This window comes from Gallus gallus, chromosome 8 (genome assembly GCF_016699485.2).
Source record: "Gallus gallus isolate bGalGal1 chromosome 8, bGalGal1.mat.broiler.GRCg7b, whole genome shotgun sequence".
NCBI classification, from domain to species: domain Eukaryota; kingdom Metazoa; phylum Chordata; class Aves; order Galliformes; family Phasianidae; genus Gallus; species Gallus gallus.
Window position 1 is genome coordinate 2,464,381 of NC_052539.1, and position 19,842 is coordinate 2,484,222.

General features: G+C 37.9%; 1 protein-coding gene across 3 annotated transcripts in view; it reads left to right on the forward strand.

Annotated features, from left to right (window-relative positions):
- DENND1B (DENN domain containing 1B) overlaps positions 1 to 19,336 on the forward strand; it is a 144,476-nt gene extending 125,140 nt beyond the window's left edge. For all 3 annotated transcript variants that reach the window (XM_040704777.2, XM_040704778.2, XM_046944991.1), the window contains 4 exons: positions 4,016 to 4,147; positions 9,546 to 9,625; positions 10,517 to 10,733; positions 11,861 to 19,336. In XM_040704777.2, the coding sequence (XP_040560711.1) occupies positions 4,016 to 4,147; positions 9,546 to 9,625; positions 10,517 to 10,733; positions 11,861 to 12,406 (975 nt within the window). In that variant the 3' untranslated portion in view covers positions 12,407 to 19,336. The remainder of the gene's footprint in view (positions 1 to 4,015; positions 4,148 to 9,545; positions 9,626 to 10,516; positions 10,734 to 11,860) is intronic.
- Positions 19,337 to 19,842: the final 506 nt, after the last annotated feature.

Below are 19,842 nucleotides of genomic sequence, written 5' to 3' on the forward strand. Positions count from 1 at the left end.
GAAAGTATGTAATTCAGATTGCAGTAGGTACTTGGCTTCAGTACAACAGAGACAGCGAGTATAAGGGAGGAAGATGTGGCACTCCTGAAGGTGAGGTTATTCTGAGCACATTTATCAATACCCCTACAATGACCAGGAAAATAAATGACATCATCGTTAGCTACCAAGGGCCTACAGTAAGTGATTACCCACCTAACCTGAAAAAAGGTGGTGAGAGTGGGCTGTTCTGAGGGGTTGTTTTTCTCCAAGAGCATAAAAGAGGAGAGAAAATGCTTGTGATAATGCAGTGCTGAATGTAAGTATTCTATATTAGGAGACTGAATGCTGAGAATGAGCTTGAAAGAAAAATAGAGAAAAAAAGCCTCATAGGCAGCTCAATAATAATTTCAGAACTATAGTAGTTCTGATTACAGGACTTTGTCTTTATTTGTACTCAGTTAATGTGCTTGAGATCACATCCATGCCTTATGTCCATGGAAAATACTGGTTTTATAACTGGAAGTATCTTTACCTCTCACTGACTAAAATATTACCAGTAGACAGGTTTCATAACCAGTAACAGGCAGTTTTTAAAGGAAATTACATTTTATTTCTGAGAAATATAGTTCTGGAATAAGCTTGGGTTGGTGATTAAATTCCATTTCTTCAGCTAAAATGGCATAATTGAAAAATGCTGTAAATATCATGAGCTTCCTTAACTTGGACAAAAATCTTTTGTCTTGCTGTGTCAAATAAGATCTCTTCATTCTGTGAAACAGATTTCCTTTTAATTAAAAATGAAAACTGAGGAAGCAAAAATTCAAATTGCAGATTACGAGAGTGCCCTCTCGTGGCTCCAAGAGTGTATCCTTTGCCATGTAAAAGCCTTGCTTTTTGTGACAGCAGATAATTTAGAAATCAAGCACCGTTTCCTTGCATTATTATTATTATAATAATAATTATTAATATTATTATTTAGCTAGAAGATCAGGGTTTAATGTAACCTAAAGATGTAGGTGTTTCCATGTATCTTGCATCCTTTTATTGTCAGGAATTCACAGCACTGAGCAGAGCTGCTTTCCCCACGTTGCTCAGAGCTTCTCCTCACCAGGTGATAGCAGTCACTGCCTCTGCTGCAACAGTGGCTGATTTTCATTTAGTCAGGGAAGACATTTCAATTAAAAAGAAGCAATATACCTTTCTAAAGTGTTTTTTTGGTGTTTTTGTTAGTGAGAGTCATGTCCTCTGTGCCCGCTCTCTTCTCTCCATGGGTTTCAGCAAAGGGCTGTTGCACCTCTCTGGCAGGGTTCTGTCCAATGTTAACCCATAAAACGAAGTAATCCTTGCCTGTCCTCCTTTGGGTTTTTCAATGAACATTCGAGAAATCTCTCCACTAATTACCATGATTCTAATTTTATTAAAAAAAAAAAAAAAAGGGAGGGGTGGAAAGATAGTTTAATAGTCAGGAAATTGCTCTGGAATTTTTTTGTTGCCTGGTGGGACATTTAATGGAACACTTATTTTTTCAGGGCAATATCACCAGTGCATCTAACTTTGATCTATCTACAAGAGAAATTTAGGCAGTAAGAAGTTTGCAGATGCTTTTCCTGGCTATTAGATCTGACTACTAGATTTTACTTTGTCAGCAAACACAAGGGCAGTTTTTCCAAGGGCCTTTCTTCTACAAACGAAGAATCTGAAAGAAAAATGCTTTTTCACAAACATAAGAGCCACAAAATAAGGAGAGCTTATGGACATCTTAATGTGACTGTGCTATCTTCTGCTTAAATTATTGTTTCTTCTGTGTTCCTGAGGAACAATCCCAGGCAGTGTTCTGACCCACCGTGTCCAAAGCAGGGGGCCCAGAGGTCAGTCCACCTATGTCCCTTCCAGACTGCTTTTGCCTCCTGGCCTGAAAGTTCAGAGAGCACAACCTTGTATCTGAAGCTTCAGCTCTGTCACTGGCTGTTCCCTAGCCTTTTCTTTCTCTCTCTAATCCTGTAACTGAGTGGGGGAAAAAAAAAATGAAATGAATAAAGAAGTTCAATTGACAGTAAAGTTTGCCATGGGGGCTGAAGGGAGGAGAAGTAGAAGAAACAGAAAGAGCCTTTCCTGCAGAGATCTCAGTGTCCCTGAATGTGAGAGTCAGGATTCAACCCAGATAATTTTAGACACTTCACTGAAATGTCAAAGTTACTTGCAGTGGTATTTTGTGCTTTTTCCACAGTAAGTGGAGTAAGAGAGGCACGACCAACGGGCAATTCAGCCCACCTAGGATTGAGATTACATTCCCAGTAATTGTTGCGTAATTTAGGCATGAAGGCAGCTGGAATTAGTGCAGGGTACCCAACCCAGAATGCCATCTATGTTCCTAGGTGCCTTGTAGAAGACCCTTTGTGTCAAGCAGAATAGCCTTACTGGTGCCGGGTGGGTGGACTCCTCTAACTGCCTAATTCTTCTGGTTGGGAGCCTTGGGCAGAAATGTATTTGGGGTCAATCTTTCTGTTTTAGGGCACAATCACTTTTCTTTGTAAATGGGGCTGGTATCTATTGGCTCTTCAGTTGTCCAGAGGTTTGATGGACAGAGTAGAGTGGTGCTCAGGTTTTATGTAATTTTTTTTTGTAATATTTGGGCTTCCTATTAAATGTTGAGGTCTAAAAATGTGACTTTTGTGTTTAGGGTCACATCTGCTTAATGCATTTTATCTTCGGTCACTTCTGTTATTCTCTTAACATATTTGTGCTTTTGATAATTTTTCCTCTGAGAAAAGTTGCGTGTGATCTGCCATGATTAATTGCTGGAGGGATTTTGCCATGTGATAGTTTTGCTGATGCAAGAATATGTCATATGTTTTAACTAAAAGATTGGCTTAACCACTAATCTTGGTTTTACTTGCATAGGAACGATATCAAATAGATAGCATGTTCCAACCAGGTGATCCATGTTTGCAACTCTCCTGAATCACTGAAACTACATTCTTTGTTACATTCTGATCTCTGGGCTTTCATGCTTCCTCAGAAACACGTTCTCTTTCCTACCTTTCACATACCCTTCTACATATGGACATGGATTAATTTTTTCTTTCTGTTGTGTGCTCCCATCATCTTTTTATTCCTCTCAGTGCTCTGTCCTGCTGCTTCCCTTTGCTCAAATAATAGAATATTGTTACTAACAATCCAAACAAAGAACAAAATAAGTGGAATTATTTTGTTAGTTTTTGTAACTAAAAGTTCTGCCTGGTAAATCCTATTCATAAAATCACTCAAAAGAACCCCCCACCAAGCCGCAAAGAATTATTGTTGATAAAATAGCTGCTGCCTTTAGTTGTTGCAAATAGCACTGGAAATCTCAGATGTCCAATTTTAAAAGGCTAATGCTTCTGCTTGCTGCCAGTAGAAGTTCAGGCAGTCTGCCTTCATTAGCTGCGCTCTGTGCGGCCAGGTGCAAAAGCATGTCAGCTGCAAGAGGCCAGTTCTGCGAAGAATGGCCTCTGTGCCATGGAGAGGGATGAGAGTGAGCTGGCTGTGCAGGATAATGCCGACTGCAGGCAGCTTGGGGCCTCGGTCAGTGCAGAGGGGTGGGATATGTCATGGGCTTCCCTAGAGAAACCGCTCCAATTCGTCAGAGAAAAGGAGACTTTTTGCTGTTTGGAAGAGAAGCAGCCGTGTCTGAAAAATGTGAGCAGAAGCATATTTAATCTGTAAAAATCCAAAGCAATATTGTAAAATACTCAAATAACGTCTGTGTTCAGGAGTATGAATGTAGAAAGCTTAGAGCTTATTAATTTGTCACCACCCGAATTTGGAACAGAAGTAGTAAGGATGTGCTTTCAGCGACCAAGTATCTCAAGAGATGTCACTGCTGTGACAAATCCTGCCACAGCACTGATATTCGTGTTCAGGTTGCCTTTGTCTTTAAACATACTTTGGGGACTTTCCTGCCCCGGCAGACTCTTCACTGCCACAGAAAGAATTTCTGTTTCTCATTGGGGACCTACCTTGTTGATCTCTTTTTCTGTACTGTTTCAATTATCAGCATCTCAGAATCAAGGACACTCTTGTCTCATGGCATATAGTTGTGTGTTTTCCAGCCACTTCATGGTCTTTCAAATGCATTATGTGTGCATCTCAATCTGCTAAAGCAGGGAAAGTCTTTCACCTGGGAAAGGTAAGGCTGTTTTAGTATTGCATTAATAATCTATAAAACTCCCCTTAAGTCCTATGTAATACTACTACCACCTCTAATAACAAAAGGAAGTTTGGCATCTTAGATGGTATCCATTTAGTTTATATTGAAGGCAACTTCTGTGATATCACACATTTTGGCATTGCTACGTTATGTTACTTTATATGGGTAAAAGCGTGCAAGGAATTTCTGATGAGACCACTTCTAGAAATTCATCTGGAATTTTATTTTGCATCTGTCCTGGTCTGGTGTCGGTGTAGATTAGTGGTATTGCAAGCACTACTCTCAGATTGTCGGTGGTTATTTGTACCATATCCTTGAAAAAGGAAAGGCAACTAGGAAGAGAAAGTTTAGCAACTGTACTTATGCTTTATCTCTGTTCTTCCCCTTTTCCCTATCAGTCTTGGCTCTTGTGGAGTGCAAGGTTAAGTACGCTTCCTGTGATCTCATTCCCCATTGCTTCAATTCTCAGTCTTTAACTGGAAAGAAGTGGGTTGTAGTTAACTGGAAAGTTGGACAGAGTCTGGTCTTTTGCTTCCCTACTGGAGGTGAAACTGTAATTGCTTCTGTTATTGTGTCGTGGAGGATAGGTGAAATAAAAAACTGAAGCACAAGTAACAGTGGATTTCTGTTTATTTTACTTTCTCATACTGAATGAATTATCTTAAAATTATTAAGAAAAAGCAAACAGTACTTCATGTATTTGAAGCGTAGTAGATATTTTTCTTTACTTGAAATTCTACACGTGTTGATATATTGAGTAGGCAGTAAATGTGAAGTTATATATGTGCTGCCATTACTCAAAAGATTATTTGTTTCTTACGTCGAGGACAATTAATGGCAGCAGCCTGGTTAAACTTCCTGCCTCACTGCTGATCAATAAGCACTCGTTCCAGAAAGTCATGCCTCTGAAAGGTCTGGTATTAAATAAAAAAACTGGCATTTCAAAGATTGATTTTCATGCCCAATCAAAAATGTAACCATCTTAAATTTAAATCCTTTAGCATTCCTGTATTTTGTCTACTTTTTTGTGCCAAAGTGATACGTTTTGTGAGGCTACCAGCAAGCAGAATAGAACAGTATAAGGACCCCTTCTCACTTTGTTTGCTTCTACCCACATTTATCCTGTCATCACCTTCTTTTTCTGGTTTCAGCCATCAGCATTTGCCACAGTTGTATAGGTAACAAACCACTTGCAGAAAGAGATTTTGAAGTCAAGTGGAAACCGAAGGTTTGAATCTTTAGTCAAATGCATCACTTTCATAATTGAAGGAATATATTTGGGACTAAAGGCAATTGTTTTGCAGCCAGTGGAAAAACGGGACGTATGGCAACAACACACAGTCAGGAGCTTATCAGCTGCAGTCGTATGCTGCCACCACAATGAATGAATGCAACTTCCAAACATAACTAGCAAAAACCATTGCTCTCCATGGAGCTGGCTTGTCTGAGCATATCCTCGCACTGACTGCGGTTGATTCTTTCCTGTATTTTGCATGCAGGCTTGGGAGGTGGTTCAACAGTGGTTTGTGGAGAGTGCGAGCTCTGCTATATTGTGAGAGGTGGGTTTTTGTGGTGCAGGGTGCTTGAAGATGGAAGAATATAAAATGCCAAGGCTGAATCTTAGCTAATATTTAGATATAAAATAGATATAATAAATAATACATTTATGATGTTAGCAGAACTAGTTGAAATAAGGAAAACAGTTGAGTAGTTTTTAAGAAATTTGTTTCTTCAGTTGGTAGAAAAAACATGACAGCAGTCTATTAAGACTTTATAAAGTCCTGGTGCAGCAAGAAAGGAGTGTTACAATATCATTTCTTGTGGTAATAAATTTAAATGGTCTGGTTGTTATTAGAATGCTGATCAGGAAGGAAACAGAAGTCTGTCCTTTTTTCATAAAATGGTATAAAAAAGGTTACACACTTCAAAATGCAGAAAAGACAAATTAAAAGCTTAAATAACTGCAAACAGCAGGGTACGTCAGTAATGGAAGGACTTCTTAAATGACTTTGACAGCTTTTGCAGGTGCACGTACTATGTCACTTTACCTAGTGGAGCACTGAAAAAGATTTATGGTTCTCCTTTTGCAATTTATTATGAGTTTCTTTTTTTCTTTTTCTTTCTTTGCAAAATAGTCTGGACTTTCCCCTCCCTTGCAGTTGTTTTTATTGCAGCTCCTGGAGGAAAGTCACCTATTCAAAAACATGTGTTGCTTGTTGTCTCAGTGGCTAGCTTGCAGAGCTGTAAACTCTGGAGAATGTTGTTATTTACAGCCAGATATTTGCCTTTCCTTGTCCTTTTACTTTTTCTTTCCATATAGGGATCTGATTTAATTTGGATTAATTCTTGCATTTTTTTTCTTGTATGAAGCCTAAACATCTAATTTGATGGCAAAAATCTTTTCAAAGTCTGACCACCAGGAGCTAGAAATTTTCTGGTTGTTTTTTTTTTTAAAGGTTTGTTGCTGTATGGTATGTTATACTCTTTATATACGATATTCTTGATATCACTAACTTGCTTCCATAATACTATCTGAAGATGTCCCAGGGGGCCAAATATGTATAACTGCTATGTCTGTGCTGTTGGCTGGTTTTAAGTAATTTCATTCAGTTCCAGTTTCTCAAAGATGCAACTTTTTTTTTATTATTAAACTTGCTGACTATGCTCTTTGAAAAATTACTTCTTACAGTGGCAAATCTTGGAGTTATCTGATGGGAATTTCTTCAATTGACAGAGTTAACCCATCTGAGAATAAACAAGGGTTTGGTTTTCTGAAAATTCTCAACTTTTTTGAAGACTCTTCTTTCCTGAAAAATCTTGTCTTTATGTTAATAGAAGTAAAAGATGGCAGCATCTAATTCTGATGCAAATTCCAAGTGAAAGAGGGTTTTGCCCTCCAAAAGTCAGTTCTGGGGTTAGAGCTTTAATGTAAGTGAATGTCACGTCAGTCAGAATTTTCCAGACCAGATAGTGAATTTCCAGTCTTACGGAAGTAAACTATTTTAATTGCCTCAGTGAAGACAAACTCTAAATTTTAAATCACTGAGGTAGCCAATTAACAGTATCAATTAAGGCAAAGTAGTTAACCTTCCTTGTAGTTATTTGCAGTAGTGTGATTGATTTCAGTAATGATGGGAATAATTCAAAGAACTCTCAGAGCCTGGAAATAACTCGAATTTAGAAAGGAAATTTAATTGACTACTGATAATGAAAGGAGCAGACAAAATGCTTCTACTTAGTATGGTGTGGTACAACTGTAGGTAACTGCCCTGCTATGTAGCCACTGAAATGACCAGTGGGCCATCTTTTAGGAATTTGCTTGCTTGACAATCTATGCTATATTTAATAGATCTTAGTTGCATTCATTAAGTGTCTTATTTCTATTTCAGATTTCTATTTCTAAATGTTTTATTACGTATTTTGATTCTTTGCATTAAAATAATACTAGTAAAACCATTTCTGTTCAAAGTTTTAAAATTATTCCTATTTCTGTTGTACTAACAAATAATGAAGTACTATTTTGTCAGATAAGTCATATCTTATGATGGTTTACTAGCTGTGCATTTTCACCAGCAGTGAATGGGAGTCTGCATGCCGCACTCATTACAATCTGCACCAGAGAAGATGATCCACTGTCACAGTACTCTAACTGCGCTCACATCCACTGTTTGGTCTCTATCAGCATTCAGAAAGCATTGATGAATGTCAATGGGTGCCTTTTTTTCCTGCATGGAGGAATTCAGTGGCACACCTTTGCTTCAGATGCCATTCTGTCAGACTGCCCCTCTGCTGCCGTCTGTCATGTGGCAACAAAATGTGGTGGAATATTGGCAGGAAGGTTCAGCCTCTACTGCCACACTACTAACATCCATCTCTAATGTTGTGAACTGACATAATAAAATAGGAGGCATTAGTTTCAAAGCAGTCCTTGTACATTAGAAATATTAATAGTATGTTTGTTCCTCTGTGTTCCATCCTATATCTTTCACTAAGTGTGAAGCTTAGTTTGGTTTCTTTCCTCGTTTTTAATATACATGCATATATATATATATTTATCAGCTGTTACTTGGTTTTGCACATTAAGAGCCACTTTTCCTCTGTGTGGACAAAGTATAGAAAGCGCTTGATCTCTTGTTGGACAAGAGAAAATATGTGTCAGACTATAAAGAATATGCATTGAGTCATTCCTGATAATAATGGAGAAAAAAGTATAGTATGTGTCCTGGTACATGTAGAACACTGACAACATCTGTAATAGGTGACATATTGAAATCCTCACCATACAAGATCTCTGAGCTCCTTGTAGCCTGAAATTAAGGCCATATTTCCTCCCCATCAGGGGCTTGCTGTAGACTTAGGCATTTGGTGAACTGTATGATGAGATGTGGGCAGTAGCACTTCTTTATACTTGTGTATGATTTTCTTTAAAGTTAGCTAACACTGTTTTCCCTTTGCACAAATTCCATCCATATGTCTTTAAATTATGGCCAATCTTACAAAGTTTGGAATCACTTCTGTGGATGGATTGTCCGCACGGTTAATTTTTTGTGTGTTTTGATATGAAACGATTGTAAGAGATGCACAGACCTTCTGACTGTCGCTTGTGTTTCACAAATTTCTAACTTAAACGTTGTGGTCAAGATAGAGATTTTTTTTTTTCCAAGTATAGTAAGAATCTTCAGCCTGGTTATGTTTGCTAAATAGGAACGTGATTAAACAGGTTACTCAGTGTGGTAGCGTGTGAATTTACAGCACGCTAACTCCTCTGTACAAGCTTCTCATAGGATGCTCTGAGTGTATGCTAACTTTAAGTAACTGTAATTTAGAATAAGGTATCTTGCATGAAGGCATGATGCACAGCTTTCAAGCTGACATACTGTTTACTCTATCCTTCTGTTTAACACTCAAATATAAATACAGCTATGTAAAGAGACTCCAGCCTTCTTGCCACTTCAAAAATCCATTCTTCATGCTCAGTAGACCACATTAACTTCAGAACTTTGCAGATATTTCTGTCAGAAGACAGTAAATCACAGCGTTTTGCCTTTATAGGAAAGGGTAGGTTGTAGGCTTGAGTGATGCTTTACATTGTATAGGCAGCCTTCTGCTAATCAAGGCTTTGCGTAAATAATAGTGCACTCAGCAGACTATGAGCAAAAATGGTTTTCTAGCTCTTTAACTGGTTACATCTGTGAATTTTTTGTTCTCTTATAACAACTTTTAGAGGACTGGATCAATATGTGCCTTTCCTCACTAGGTGCTTTGAAAGTCTTTAATGAGTGTGGTAGCAGCTAGATTCCAAATAATGCTGATGTGCATTTGGGTTTTGGTTTGTTTAAAAAAGACAAGTGTGTTATATTAGTTTTCTATCTTCCAGACACGTTTCAACCAGCACCTCAATAACCAGGATTTTACCTTGGATGAAGATGATGATGATGAAATAGAGAGAACAAGCAAGTAAGAGGCCTGTTGGGATATGTGTGTATGTATGGGAGAAAGAGTAACTGGCATCATTCAGCAAAGTTAAGTTTAAGTGACAAATCTTTTTCCTTTCCAAGCTTAATTTGAGATCTTTAAAAGGTCCAATAGTTTAGGAATAAATCCCCTTTCGAAAGAGAGGCAAGTTATTACGCATTTTAATTATTTATGGTGGTTAGGAGAGATTGGTATAATCCTGAATCTTTACAGGTTCAGAATCCAAAGAGGCAGTGAAATTATGTTTGTCAGCATGGTGACCTCAGCTAACCTGATCCTTGAGTTTTTGGCCACGGAAAGACCTTTTTAGAAGTATTCCAAATAGACAACGGTAGGGAAAGACTGCAGTAGTATGGAGGTCATAGGTAAGGTTATTGCAGTGAGTGAAAGAAAATAAGAGACAAAAGCACCACTTACAGTTGCAGACAGGCAATACTTGGGTAAACCTGCTCGGGTGACAGAAAAACACTTGCAGTATGAGAGCCTTGCCAATAGAACAAAAGATGTGGCTAGGTTAGCTGGAGAGAGGTGTAGCAATGCTGACCTAAATATAAGGTATAGACGAGGGAAAAGTGTAGCCAAATTTGAAATAACCATCAAATTTGGAGGGAAGGTTTGGGAAGTCATGTTAAGGACAACTTAAAATAATAGTTATAGTGGTTAAGGAAGAGCAAAGAGACTAGAGAATTACCAAATGGCCACTGCTTCTGTGTAGATACTGTATATCTATCTTTAGGTAAGGTGGTTGACCTAAAAGAAAAGTGGGGCTCATTCATTTTAAGTGTTTGAATGTATCCTGCTACTTACTTTCAGCAGTGTCTGTAATAACATAGTTTTTATGCTCCCAACTGATGCAAAAGATTTTATCTTTAGGTTATCATCAGAAGACAGTGAGGAAGCTTCTGCTTGCTTTTATGATAGCGATGATTCTGGGGACACTGGAATAACTTCACAGCAACAAGGAGAAATGGACTTGCTTGGGGAGATATTGGACACGCTGAGCACACACAGCTCAGACCAAGGAAAGCTTTCAGGAGCAAAGAGTCTGGACTTCTTTAGGTCGATGGATGACATCGATTACAAGACTACGGTCAGTCTCCTGGTTTCACTTGTAAGATAGCCACAATCCTTTATACTGGAATCCTGCATTACTGAAATCAACAACATGCAGACCGGTCACTACTGAATAGTCCTTAGAATTGCTAGCATATCGTTCTGCTGCTGCAAAACAGTACGTGCATGCTGGCAGCTTTGTGATGGATTTTCATGAGTCAAGATATTGGTTACACTTCTGTTCAGTTTACCAAGTCATCTGGGGAACAGTTTTTTCCCTTTTAATAGTAACTGCATACAAAACTGTGAATAATGTAATAATTTACTTAATCAGATAATTTAGTACTATATTTAACTGTCCGATCTTGAATTCCCAGGGCTAGTTTTAGTCTGTTATGCGGTTTAGAAGGTATTTCCATTTTCACATGGTGTCATTAAAGTAGTCGTATTGATACGAAGCCATTTCCATCAGAAGTCCTGGAATCCACAAGCAAACCGCTTTATATGGGTCAGAGGTCTTGCCTACAACTTTCTAAACCCTTCCCAACTCACTGCTGTGTTGTTAGCTGAAAAAATACTGGTGTTTTTGAATTCTGGCTTATATCAGCTGTCCAACATTTATTTTTGCTGAAAGGAATCTGATAGTCAGAGATTTGTCACTGGAACAACAAATTCTGACAAATGTTTAAAAAGCTTGTAAAATTTGATATTATGAATGTCACGCAGGGGTCACATTAATAAAATGCCCATTTTTGTTAGTTTAGCTAAAAGTTGGTATAATTAATTACTGAAGCAAAGAGGAAATACCATCTGGTTTTAGTTTTAGTCCACCTCCTTCTCATATTTATGGTACAAAGCAGCTAAGTGTCTTTGTTCACTGTCAAAACTTCTTGTGCAGAGACTGGACGGGCAAGGGATGGGGAATCTTTGTACAAAAGGTGATCGCTAGGATAAAAGAGAGTGTTCTGGCATGAGTGCTTAAAAAAAAAACACCAAAAAAACCACAACCTTGCTCTTACATTATTTCTGGAACTGCTGCTTTGTAACATTGAAACCCAAAGGCAATCCATGATTTAGGAGCCCACAAAATCCATTACAGTATTTCTGTTTTAAAAGTGCTAGTGTTTCTTGTTACATTAAATATAAACACATTCTTTCTTTCAGAATAAGTCGAATGCACCTAGTGAGAGCAACCTTACCCTGCTGTGCAGCAGTGCTAATGACCAGGCAGACTGGAATCTCGGTCAGGATGACACTGTCCTCCATGGGAAACAACTCCCTCCATCTCCAAGAAAACAAAGTTCTGGTGGCCATAGAGAGTCTCTCTCAAACCTGGAAGAGAAAAACAGTGAGAAAACCTTTATTACTGACAAGATGGACACCACTAGTGGCTGTATAGCATCCCCATCTTCAGTACGATCAAGTGACCATTTTGCTTCTCTAGAAAATTTCAAAGTGGGCTATAAGTATGCGAAGCAGAATGAAACACTAAACAGTACCTCAGAAGATCCACTCCCAGCAAATCTTGCTCAACATCCATCCATTCTTGTCCCCTGGGAGAAAGATAGGAAAGAAGGAAATGAAACTGCAGATGAGGGAGGCCTTCTTCAGGAAGTGGTATCTTTATGTAAGCTGAGTTCTGCTTTTCACTATGGTTTAAATATTTCAAAGGATAGCTTATCCAGCAGTAGCAGTGGAAATAAAACGTAAGAGAACTATGAGAAGAGGAACTTTACTCCCATCAGAAGTTTAAAGGGAGACTACTCAGGACTCCATATAACATGATAACCAAAATATGAAAAAGGAAATAAAAAATGAAAAAGGAATAAGAGATTTTCCATTATATATATATATAAAAAAAAAACAACAACAACAACAACAATTCTCTTCAATTCAGTATGCATCTTTTGCCATTGGGACGTTTGCTTCTATGTTTACCCAGTTCTTTTGTTGGCTGTAGTTAGGTCCACAAAATGGAACTAAATATATAAATGCACTCTTAAATCAGGTACTAGTTAGTCTCTGTGCTACAAATACAGCAGGTGTATGGTGCTTCCTAGCGTTTACGTCCTCTAAGCAGCAGGAAAGGTATCACCTAATAGGTAACCAGGTTTTGAAGGTACTGTATTAATTCCATTAAGCAGGAAATGAACCAAACAATCTAGGTTTGTCTGAAATGTACAAATGTTAATACTTTTAATGAATAATAATTGCCTTAATCTTTTGAGAAGAGGTTTAACTATCTTAGAAGATGAATGCAAATGTACAAAACAGCAATAATGGTATTCCATGACAAGAATTTTCTTCAGCAAAGAGGGGAAAAAGGAAGGTGTTTTTTTTTTTTTTTTTAGATTAAGGAGTCACTTGTGAATATAACTTGGAACTTACTGCAAACTTAAACTATGGCTCTGTCTTCCAGATTTCAAAAGGGTAGCACGTGCTTTTCTCTTTTCTGTAAAGTACATGAAGTGCTGAATTATAATGTGAAGTTTATTAACTTCTGTTTACAACTAAGGCACTTTAAAGGCATGTTATCCAGTTTCCCTACATAGACTATTTCATCTACAAATTTTCAGAAAGGAAAGTGTAAGTGGAATTGATAGATTCCTTTTTTATTATAATTTTCTACAATCTATTAGTGTTTGGAAACTAATTTGTGCCTCTTCTGCAATATTTTCTTTTGATTCTTAGTACTTTTTGTTACTTGGAAGTCATATTTAATTAAATTATTAAAGACTCATCGCTGGGAATGTCATGTAACACTAGAAAACTAAAATTACTGATTCAGCATAAGACAGCTTGTATCCAACTCTCATCTTAGCCATTTTCAACACCTAAAAATCTCTTAAACCTTGTGAAAGAAAATAAATGGACATACTGTACACTGTATTTAGAACAAGCATTTGTCCTCCTTCTGGCAGCATTCCTGAGGAGTATTTACGTATTTAAAATCCAGAGACTATTCCTGCTGTATATACTCTCATTTTCCTTTTCTTTTTTTTTAAATTCTCCCTTTTCCTTTCTCTACCTCTCCACCTTACCATACGTGAATTCCTTTTTCCTGAATAGGTCAGCACAGGAGAGGTGTGAAGTCAAGTTTCAGTAGATTACCATTGTCAGCTTTGAAGGATATTTGTGATGCAGTTAGCAGAAGTAACACGTGGGTTTAAAATGAACCATGCCTGAGATGAATGTTCTCCTGCTCTTCTAAACTGATGCCAGAAATGTTTTTTTCTTTCTCATTTTGGCATGAATGTTTAGTCATAGCCTCAGTGTAGGCCTGAGTGAGCAACTTAATGAGGTCAGGAGTTGGATCAGATTGCGCTTTAATATCTTTCTAGTAGTTTGTAGCAAAATTTAATATCAGTCTCCACGCTGAGATTTATGAATGAATTTTCCTTCTAGCCAGCACAAATGGAAAGGGTTTTCTTGAGTGCTTTATTACAAGGCAGCTGACCTAAGGGAATGGATCGGTATCATTAGACAGGCAACGTTTGATGCCTTACTGAAGAGCTGCAAAGGCATCTCTGCATAAGGCTTTAAAGCAAAAGTTTCAACTATGTGTACCAAAACTTTGGTCCATGTGGGGAGAAGGGGAGACCCAGTACTTGTCATTGAGGATAAGGTTCCAGATACAATCAGTGCAAGGGAGGTAAAAGGTTGTAAAAGTGGAAATCTTAGGGAAATGTCTGCATCTGATTAGAGCATGAGCATTCCTGAGGGCATCTGCAATGTGTATTGCTGGAGATTCTCACTGTTCCTGAGTTAGAGGTTTTATACGCTGAGCTCTGTACTCTGTCCTTTGGTTTATGGTAATGTGTAACAACATGCTGTATAAGCTGGAAGTGGATTTTTAAAATTCATGTAAGAATGTTATTTGGCAAAATATTTTACACAGTCAAAAGGAGCTAAGATTTTAAATAATTTTTGTTGTAACCTTTTCAGGAGGGTCAGAGTGTTTGACTCGGTTCTGTTCAGATGAGAATGGCAGGAGAACTTCATAGATGTCTGCTGGGAGGTGATATTAGTGACACAGTAGAGAACATTCTTCTTTGCTGATACTAAAGATTATCCATATGTATTGCAGTATTCTAAGGGAAGACAGCCGATGCAAAGGTCTGTGTTCTTGCAGAACTTCTCACTCATTCTCATCCATGTCCTTGCAATTTGCTAAATGGAATTCCAAAATTTGCCTTTCCTTCTCTTCTGCATCCCACACAGTGCTTCTGTCCACACTTCTGTCTAAGCTGATCTTGTTATCTTTGCTTATTAAAGATAATATTGATGTCTTACGCAGGAAAATGGAACAATTTCAGAACTTCTGGCCATTGTTCCTTTCAAATCAATCAAACATGCAAGTCCAGGAATGCTGCCAAGAAATGCTTTTCAAAAATGTCTATCTGATAGAATAAATCCTGCTGGCTTTACATGAGAGTTAGGCACTGAACTCCTATTATCACATAGATTCCCATTCTCACCTTTGTGGAAAAAATATGGAAGCCATATGAGGCTGGTAATATTCACATAGTTATTATAAGGAACATAAGATTGAAAACTTGCTAGTGGAATCGCTCAAGATTAATACATCATGGTAATAATTTGCTGTTGCATTGAGTGAAAATACAAGCTAAAAAGAAATAAACAGCTGAGTTACAATAGATAAGAGATAAAATTCCACTTAGAATTATTTTTTTTATTTCAGTTGCCATCAAAATGTTTCTGCTTTCTTTCCTTACTGTTTATAAAGCCCGCAGAGTGTTTATAGTCACTAAGCGGTACGTCTTTTTGGTTTTGAACCCTGTATATGCTCAAAAATCTCAGTCTTATATCTACATGGAATTTAACTGTAGGTACCTTTTTAAACGTGTAACGTTAAAGAATCTTTTCCACTTACTATCAGTGATCTTTTAAAAAAGGCTAGTATTTGTGCCTTACTGAAACGTCATTACCAGTTACCAAATAGACACAAGTCCAAAATAATATTTTTGATTCAACAGTCTTCTCCTCTGCCTTTGTGCTAATATAAAACTGTCTATTGGCTACATATGCAGTATTTTTACTACCACATTGAGTTCTATATTTAGATAAATTGTCCAGGTCCAGTACTTTTTACAAGTTTTAGACTTGTATGCTTCTTATCTGTGGAAATTGTTCTAATGTCATTGAAAATCATCAGTGTTCCTCACCAGCTGATGGTGAGAATTGAATCCTGTTTGGTCAGAGCTCCTGTGGTGTTCGTCAGAGTCCTCTTTTTTTCTAATACATCAAGATCTCAAAAAACTTCCCATTCCTCGTGTTATAGGGAGATATCAGGTTATTTGGTTAAGCTTTGTAGTCTGTTCTTAGACTTATGACCTAAATAGACATTTCATTTAACACAGATGTCTGCCTGAAATAAGCTGTATTGTTTTGAGGGGAAAAAGAAAAGGGATTGCTGAATTTTTCCAATGAGATAGTGAAGCAGAGCCTGGGAGCCCCTGTGAGGGGACCTTAGGGAAATCCAGATTTCAGGATCCAGTTGTAGTGATTCCAAGCGAATCATATAGGCAAAAGTAGTACTGCCTATGGGATAAATCCCCTCTGGGATTCTTGGAATGGATAATATGTTGTCCCAGTCAAAGCCTTCCCATCCATGCATATAGCATTGCAATGCTGTGGAAAACAGCATGGATATTCAGGGAAGAACAGTACTGTGGGCACTAAGGTGATCCTTGCCTACCCTCTAAGCATGCAGAGGGAAGGCAGCGGTGTGCTCTCCCATCCCACATATTTGGGGATCACGCAGCTCCTAAAACTAGACTTGTTTTGAAGAAAAAATGTTGTTGTAGAAGTTCTCGTATAACATTTTGACTGAAATCTTCATTGTCATTTAGCAATCTTCATTGTCATTTAGCATGTCATTGGTAGTGCTGCTGTTTGGTGGAAGATGGGGTCCTCAGAAACCCTATCAGTATCTGAAGTCTCTCTCAGGCATGGTAACACAGACTTCAGATGGAGCTTTAGACACACTGGGAGCTTCTGAAAATCTCACCTGGTCTGTTAGAGAAATGTTTTAGATCTCAAAAATCTGTTGTAGATGTCTTTTTGGACTTTAGAATGAGTGTGTTACAACTTCATGTTCTTGTAACCGTGTAAAGTTTTAGGCAAAAGAAAGCTAAGCCAGGTTTTTAAAACAGCTTCTATTTCCACCTACAATCAGTCGTATTCAGTCCTACAGAACAATCTTTCTTCGGTGCAACTGTCTAATCAAATCGCTAGGAGCATCTCCAAGCTTTTCTCTATGCATGTAATTTGAAGAAACATTTCATGCAATAAACAAAGTGCCAGCGCGAGGCCCTTTCGCAAACGCACCCCTGTGAAATCCTGCCTGTGGTACCCTGCCCAGCAGAAAGCCTTTGAACTGCTGCCCTCCCCAGCTGAGGTGAGGGGCTGGGCTGCCCTTCGTTCCCAAGGGAGATGGTTTCTCATCTCTTGGTGCCAGGCCTCCGTCCAGGTGCTGAGAGACTTCAGACAGCTTGCTCCCAGCAGGCTAGAACTACAGCCTAAATAACTGGGGCTACCAAAAATGGTGTCCGAGGTAAGCAGCTTATTTATTGCAAAGCCCAGAGTGGTAAAAGCTGACTGTTCCCACAGTGAATCTTTGGAGTGTGAATGTAGGAATGCACCAGCAGAACCAGCGTGGATGGATATATGTGACTTGTCTTCTGTAACGTCGTCTTTGCTGCTATTAGATGTGTGTGTCTTCCAAGCGTTGCTCACCTGCTAACAGAATCTGGCTGGACAGAATATGTCCTTGTCCCCACCCCAAGGGTGTGGGCCGTATCATGTTCTTCAGGGTGGATGAGAATAATGGGATGAAAAAGGGATGGTATTTATTTATGTGTAAAACCTTCCTCGATTTTCTTTGTAATGCCTGTTTCGCAGTTTCATCTGGTGGCCAGCTGAAAGTACTTAATTAAGGACTTTCCTGGAGGCTGCTCAACTTCCTCTAAATAGAGTTTTCTGAAGGGTACGCATGGCCAGCATAGTGTGGAGTGCCAGGTAGTTGGCAGGGTCGCCATTTTCAGCTGAGTTGGAGTAAGAAGCAGGTAACACAGCTGAAAGTAGTTTTACTGTAGTAAAGGGTACTCGGACTCACTTATAGTATACCCTAGGTCAATACTAAAAATATTAGTATTTAGAATCCAGTAACAGTATTAGCGTTTGAAAACTGAGTTGAGTTCAAGTTTGTTATGGTTCTCTGTGAATTGGCATTCTGTTAAAAATAAGGGAGCTACTTGGTTTCAGGGGGAATGTGTTGACTTTCAAATCTTCAGTGAATTTTGTGCAATATTTCTCCTTGTTTCAAAGTAATTTAGTAGTTTTGAATGTGCACATCTGCTTTTCAAGCAGGTCTTCAAAATTGTATTTTTAGAAAATGTGTAAAATTACATGTAGCACTGAAACATGGTTGTAAGATAAAAACATGAAGAATATATTCTAATGAGGCAAATGTATATTTCCAATGACCAGGAATAATTATGGATGTCACATTCTACAGAAATAATAAAGCTTGAGCCAGTGTTTATGTACAAGTGGGCAATCTTAGAACTGTAACCCACTTCAGCTGAAGTAGGATTAAATATAAGAGTTTGTAGTTTTTACTTATAATTCGATTACTTTTTATCATTGTTAAAAATAAACAAGGAGTTAGGGACTGCTTTTCATTAGCACCACTGAGGGGACAGTTCAGGATGATGACCTTATAGTTATTGTGAATTTAGTTTGTGACATCCGTAATTATCAGAAGTCATTACTTAAAAGATTATCTAATGTTGCCAGTATCCTTTTAATTTTCTGTAAATTAATATCTTTGTATACTGATGTACATTTTGTTTTAACCTTTGGTTTTCCCTGGAGAGCTTCTTTAAATTAATATACTTGAATGAGGCAATAAAGCACTGTGGAACAGCTAGTCTTGGTGCAGCTAATGCACAACAGTATCGCATCTGTTAATTCATGGTTTTCGAGAAGGAAGAGAAATTGAAAATACCTAGATGTTTAGCAAACTGGTCGTTTGTGTCTGTCTGCTTTTTTAAGACCTGTCTCAGTTATGATGAGAAATCCTCAATGTGGAAAAAGACACATTGTGTATCCAATCACTTCTATTTTTTTTTCCAGAAACATTTTATTAGTGACTTTTGAAATCAATGTTAATGTCCTTATGATTTTTAATACCTATAGGAAAGGTATAAAATACAGGGCATTTTGAGGTTTTATTGACCATCTCAATGATTTTGCAGACATGAAGAAACCTAACCAGCATTGTGCTAACAAGTTTAGCATTTTAGTTAATCACTGACCATTAATGCAACTGGAACCAAATCTAAAAATTGATTCCATGCTTTTGCACCCTCTGGACTACTGTTCAAAGTCATCTCAAGAATTGTATTTCAGACCTTAGACTACTCTTAGTAGTGCACTGTGTAATATGTAGGAAATGAGCTGTGGGTTTGTTTGGTTTTGTTTTATTTGGAGGGGAGGGGGAGGGTGGTTTCCTTCCAAGTTTATGGTTGTCAGTAGAAGTTGTTGGTGAAGTCCACGTTGCCATAAAGTGCCCAACACTGTATTATAAAATAAAACTTATCGATATTTAAACAACTTGGGTGATCTTGTTTGATGGATTGGCATCAATAGTGTTTTCATACTTAATACAGATGTAGTATAATAGAAAAGTACTGTATTTTATTGGAAGCTTTTATCCATAGCTTATTTCAGTTTCTCAAATACAGAGAAAAATGTGTTTTCTAATTAAGTACAGTTTAGACAGTGCAAAAGTAAAACGCTGGTGTCCTTTGTAACTCTAATGGTAGTTTAGCATCCTTTAAAAATTGGTTTTTGATTCACTTTTCTGAATTGAGAGCAAATCACAATTAAGGGCAAGTTGATGTCTCGTGCAGAAAAACCATGGAGGCTGTGATTTCAGTACTGATATACTCAATCCACAACTGATAAAAATACAAATTACAATCAAAGAAAACAATAAGGCTGTGATTCTAGCACATGCTACTAGACTTGCACGAACTTCCTCTAGCTAGCAGAGTGATGCAAGCTGTAATGGTAACGTAGTACTCATCACAGCTAGGTAAAGCATGGCACATCTTTCA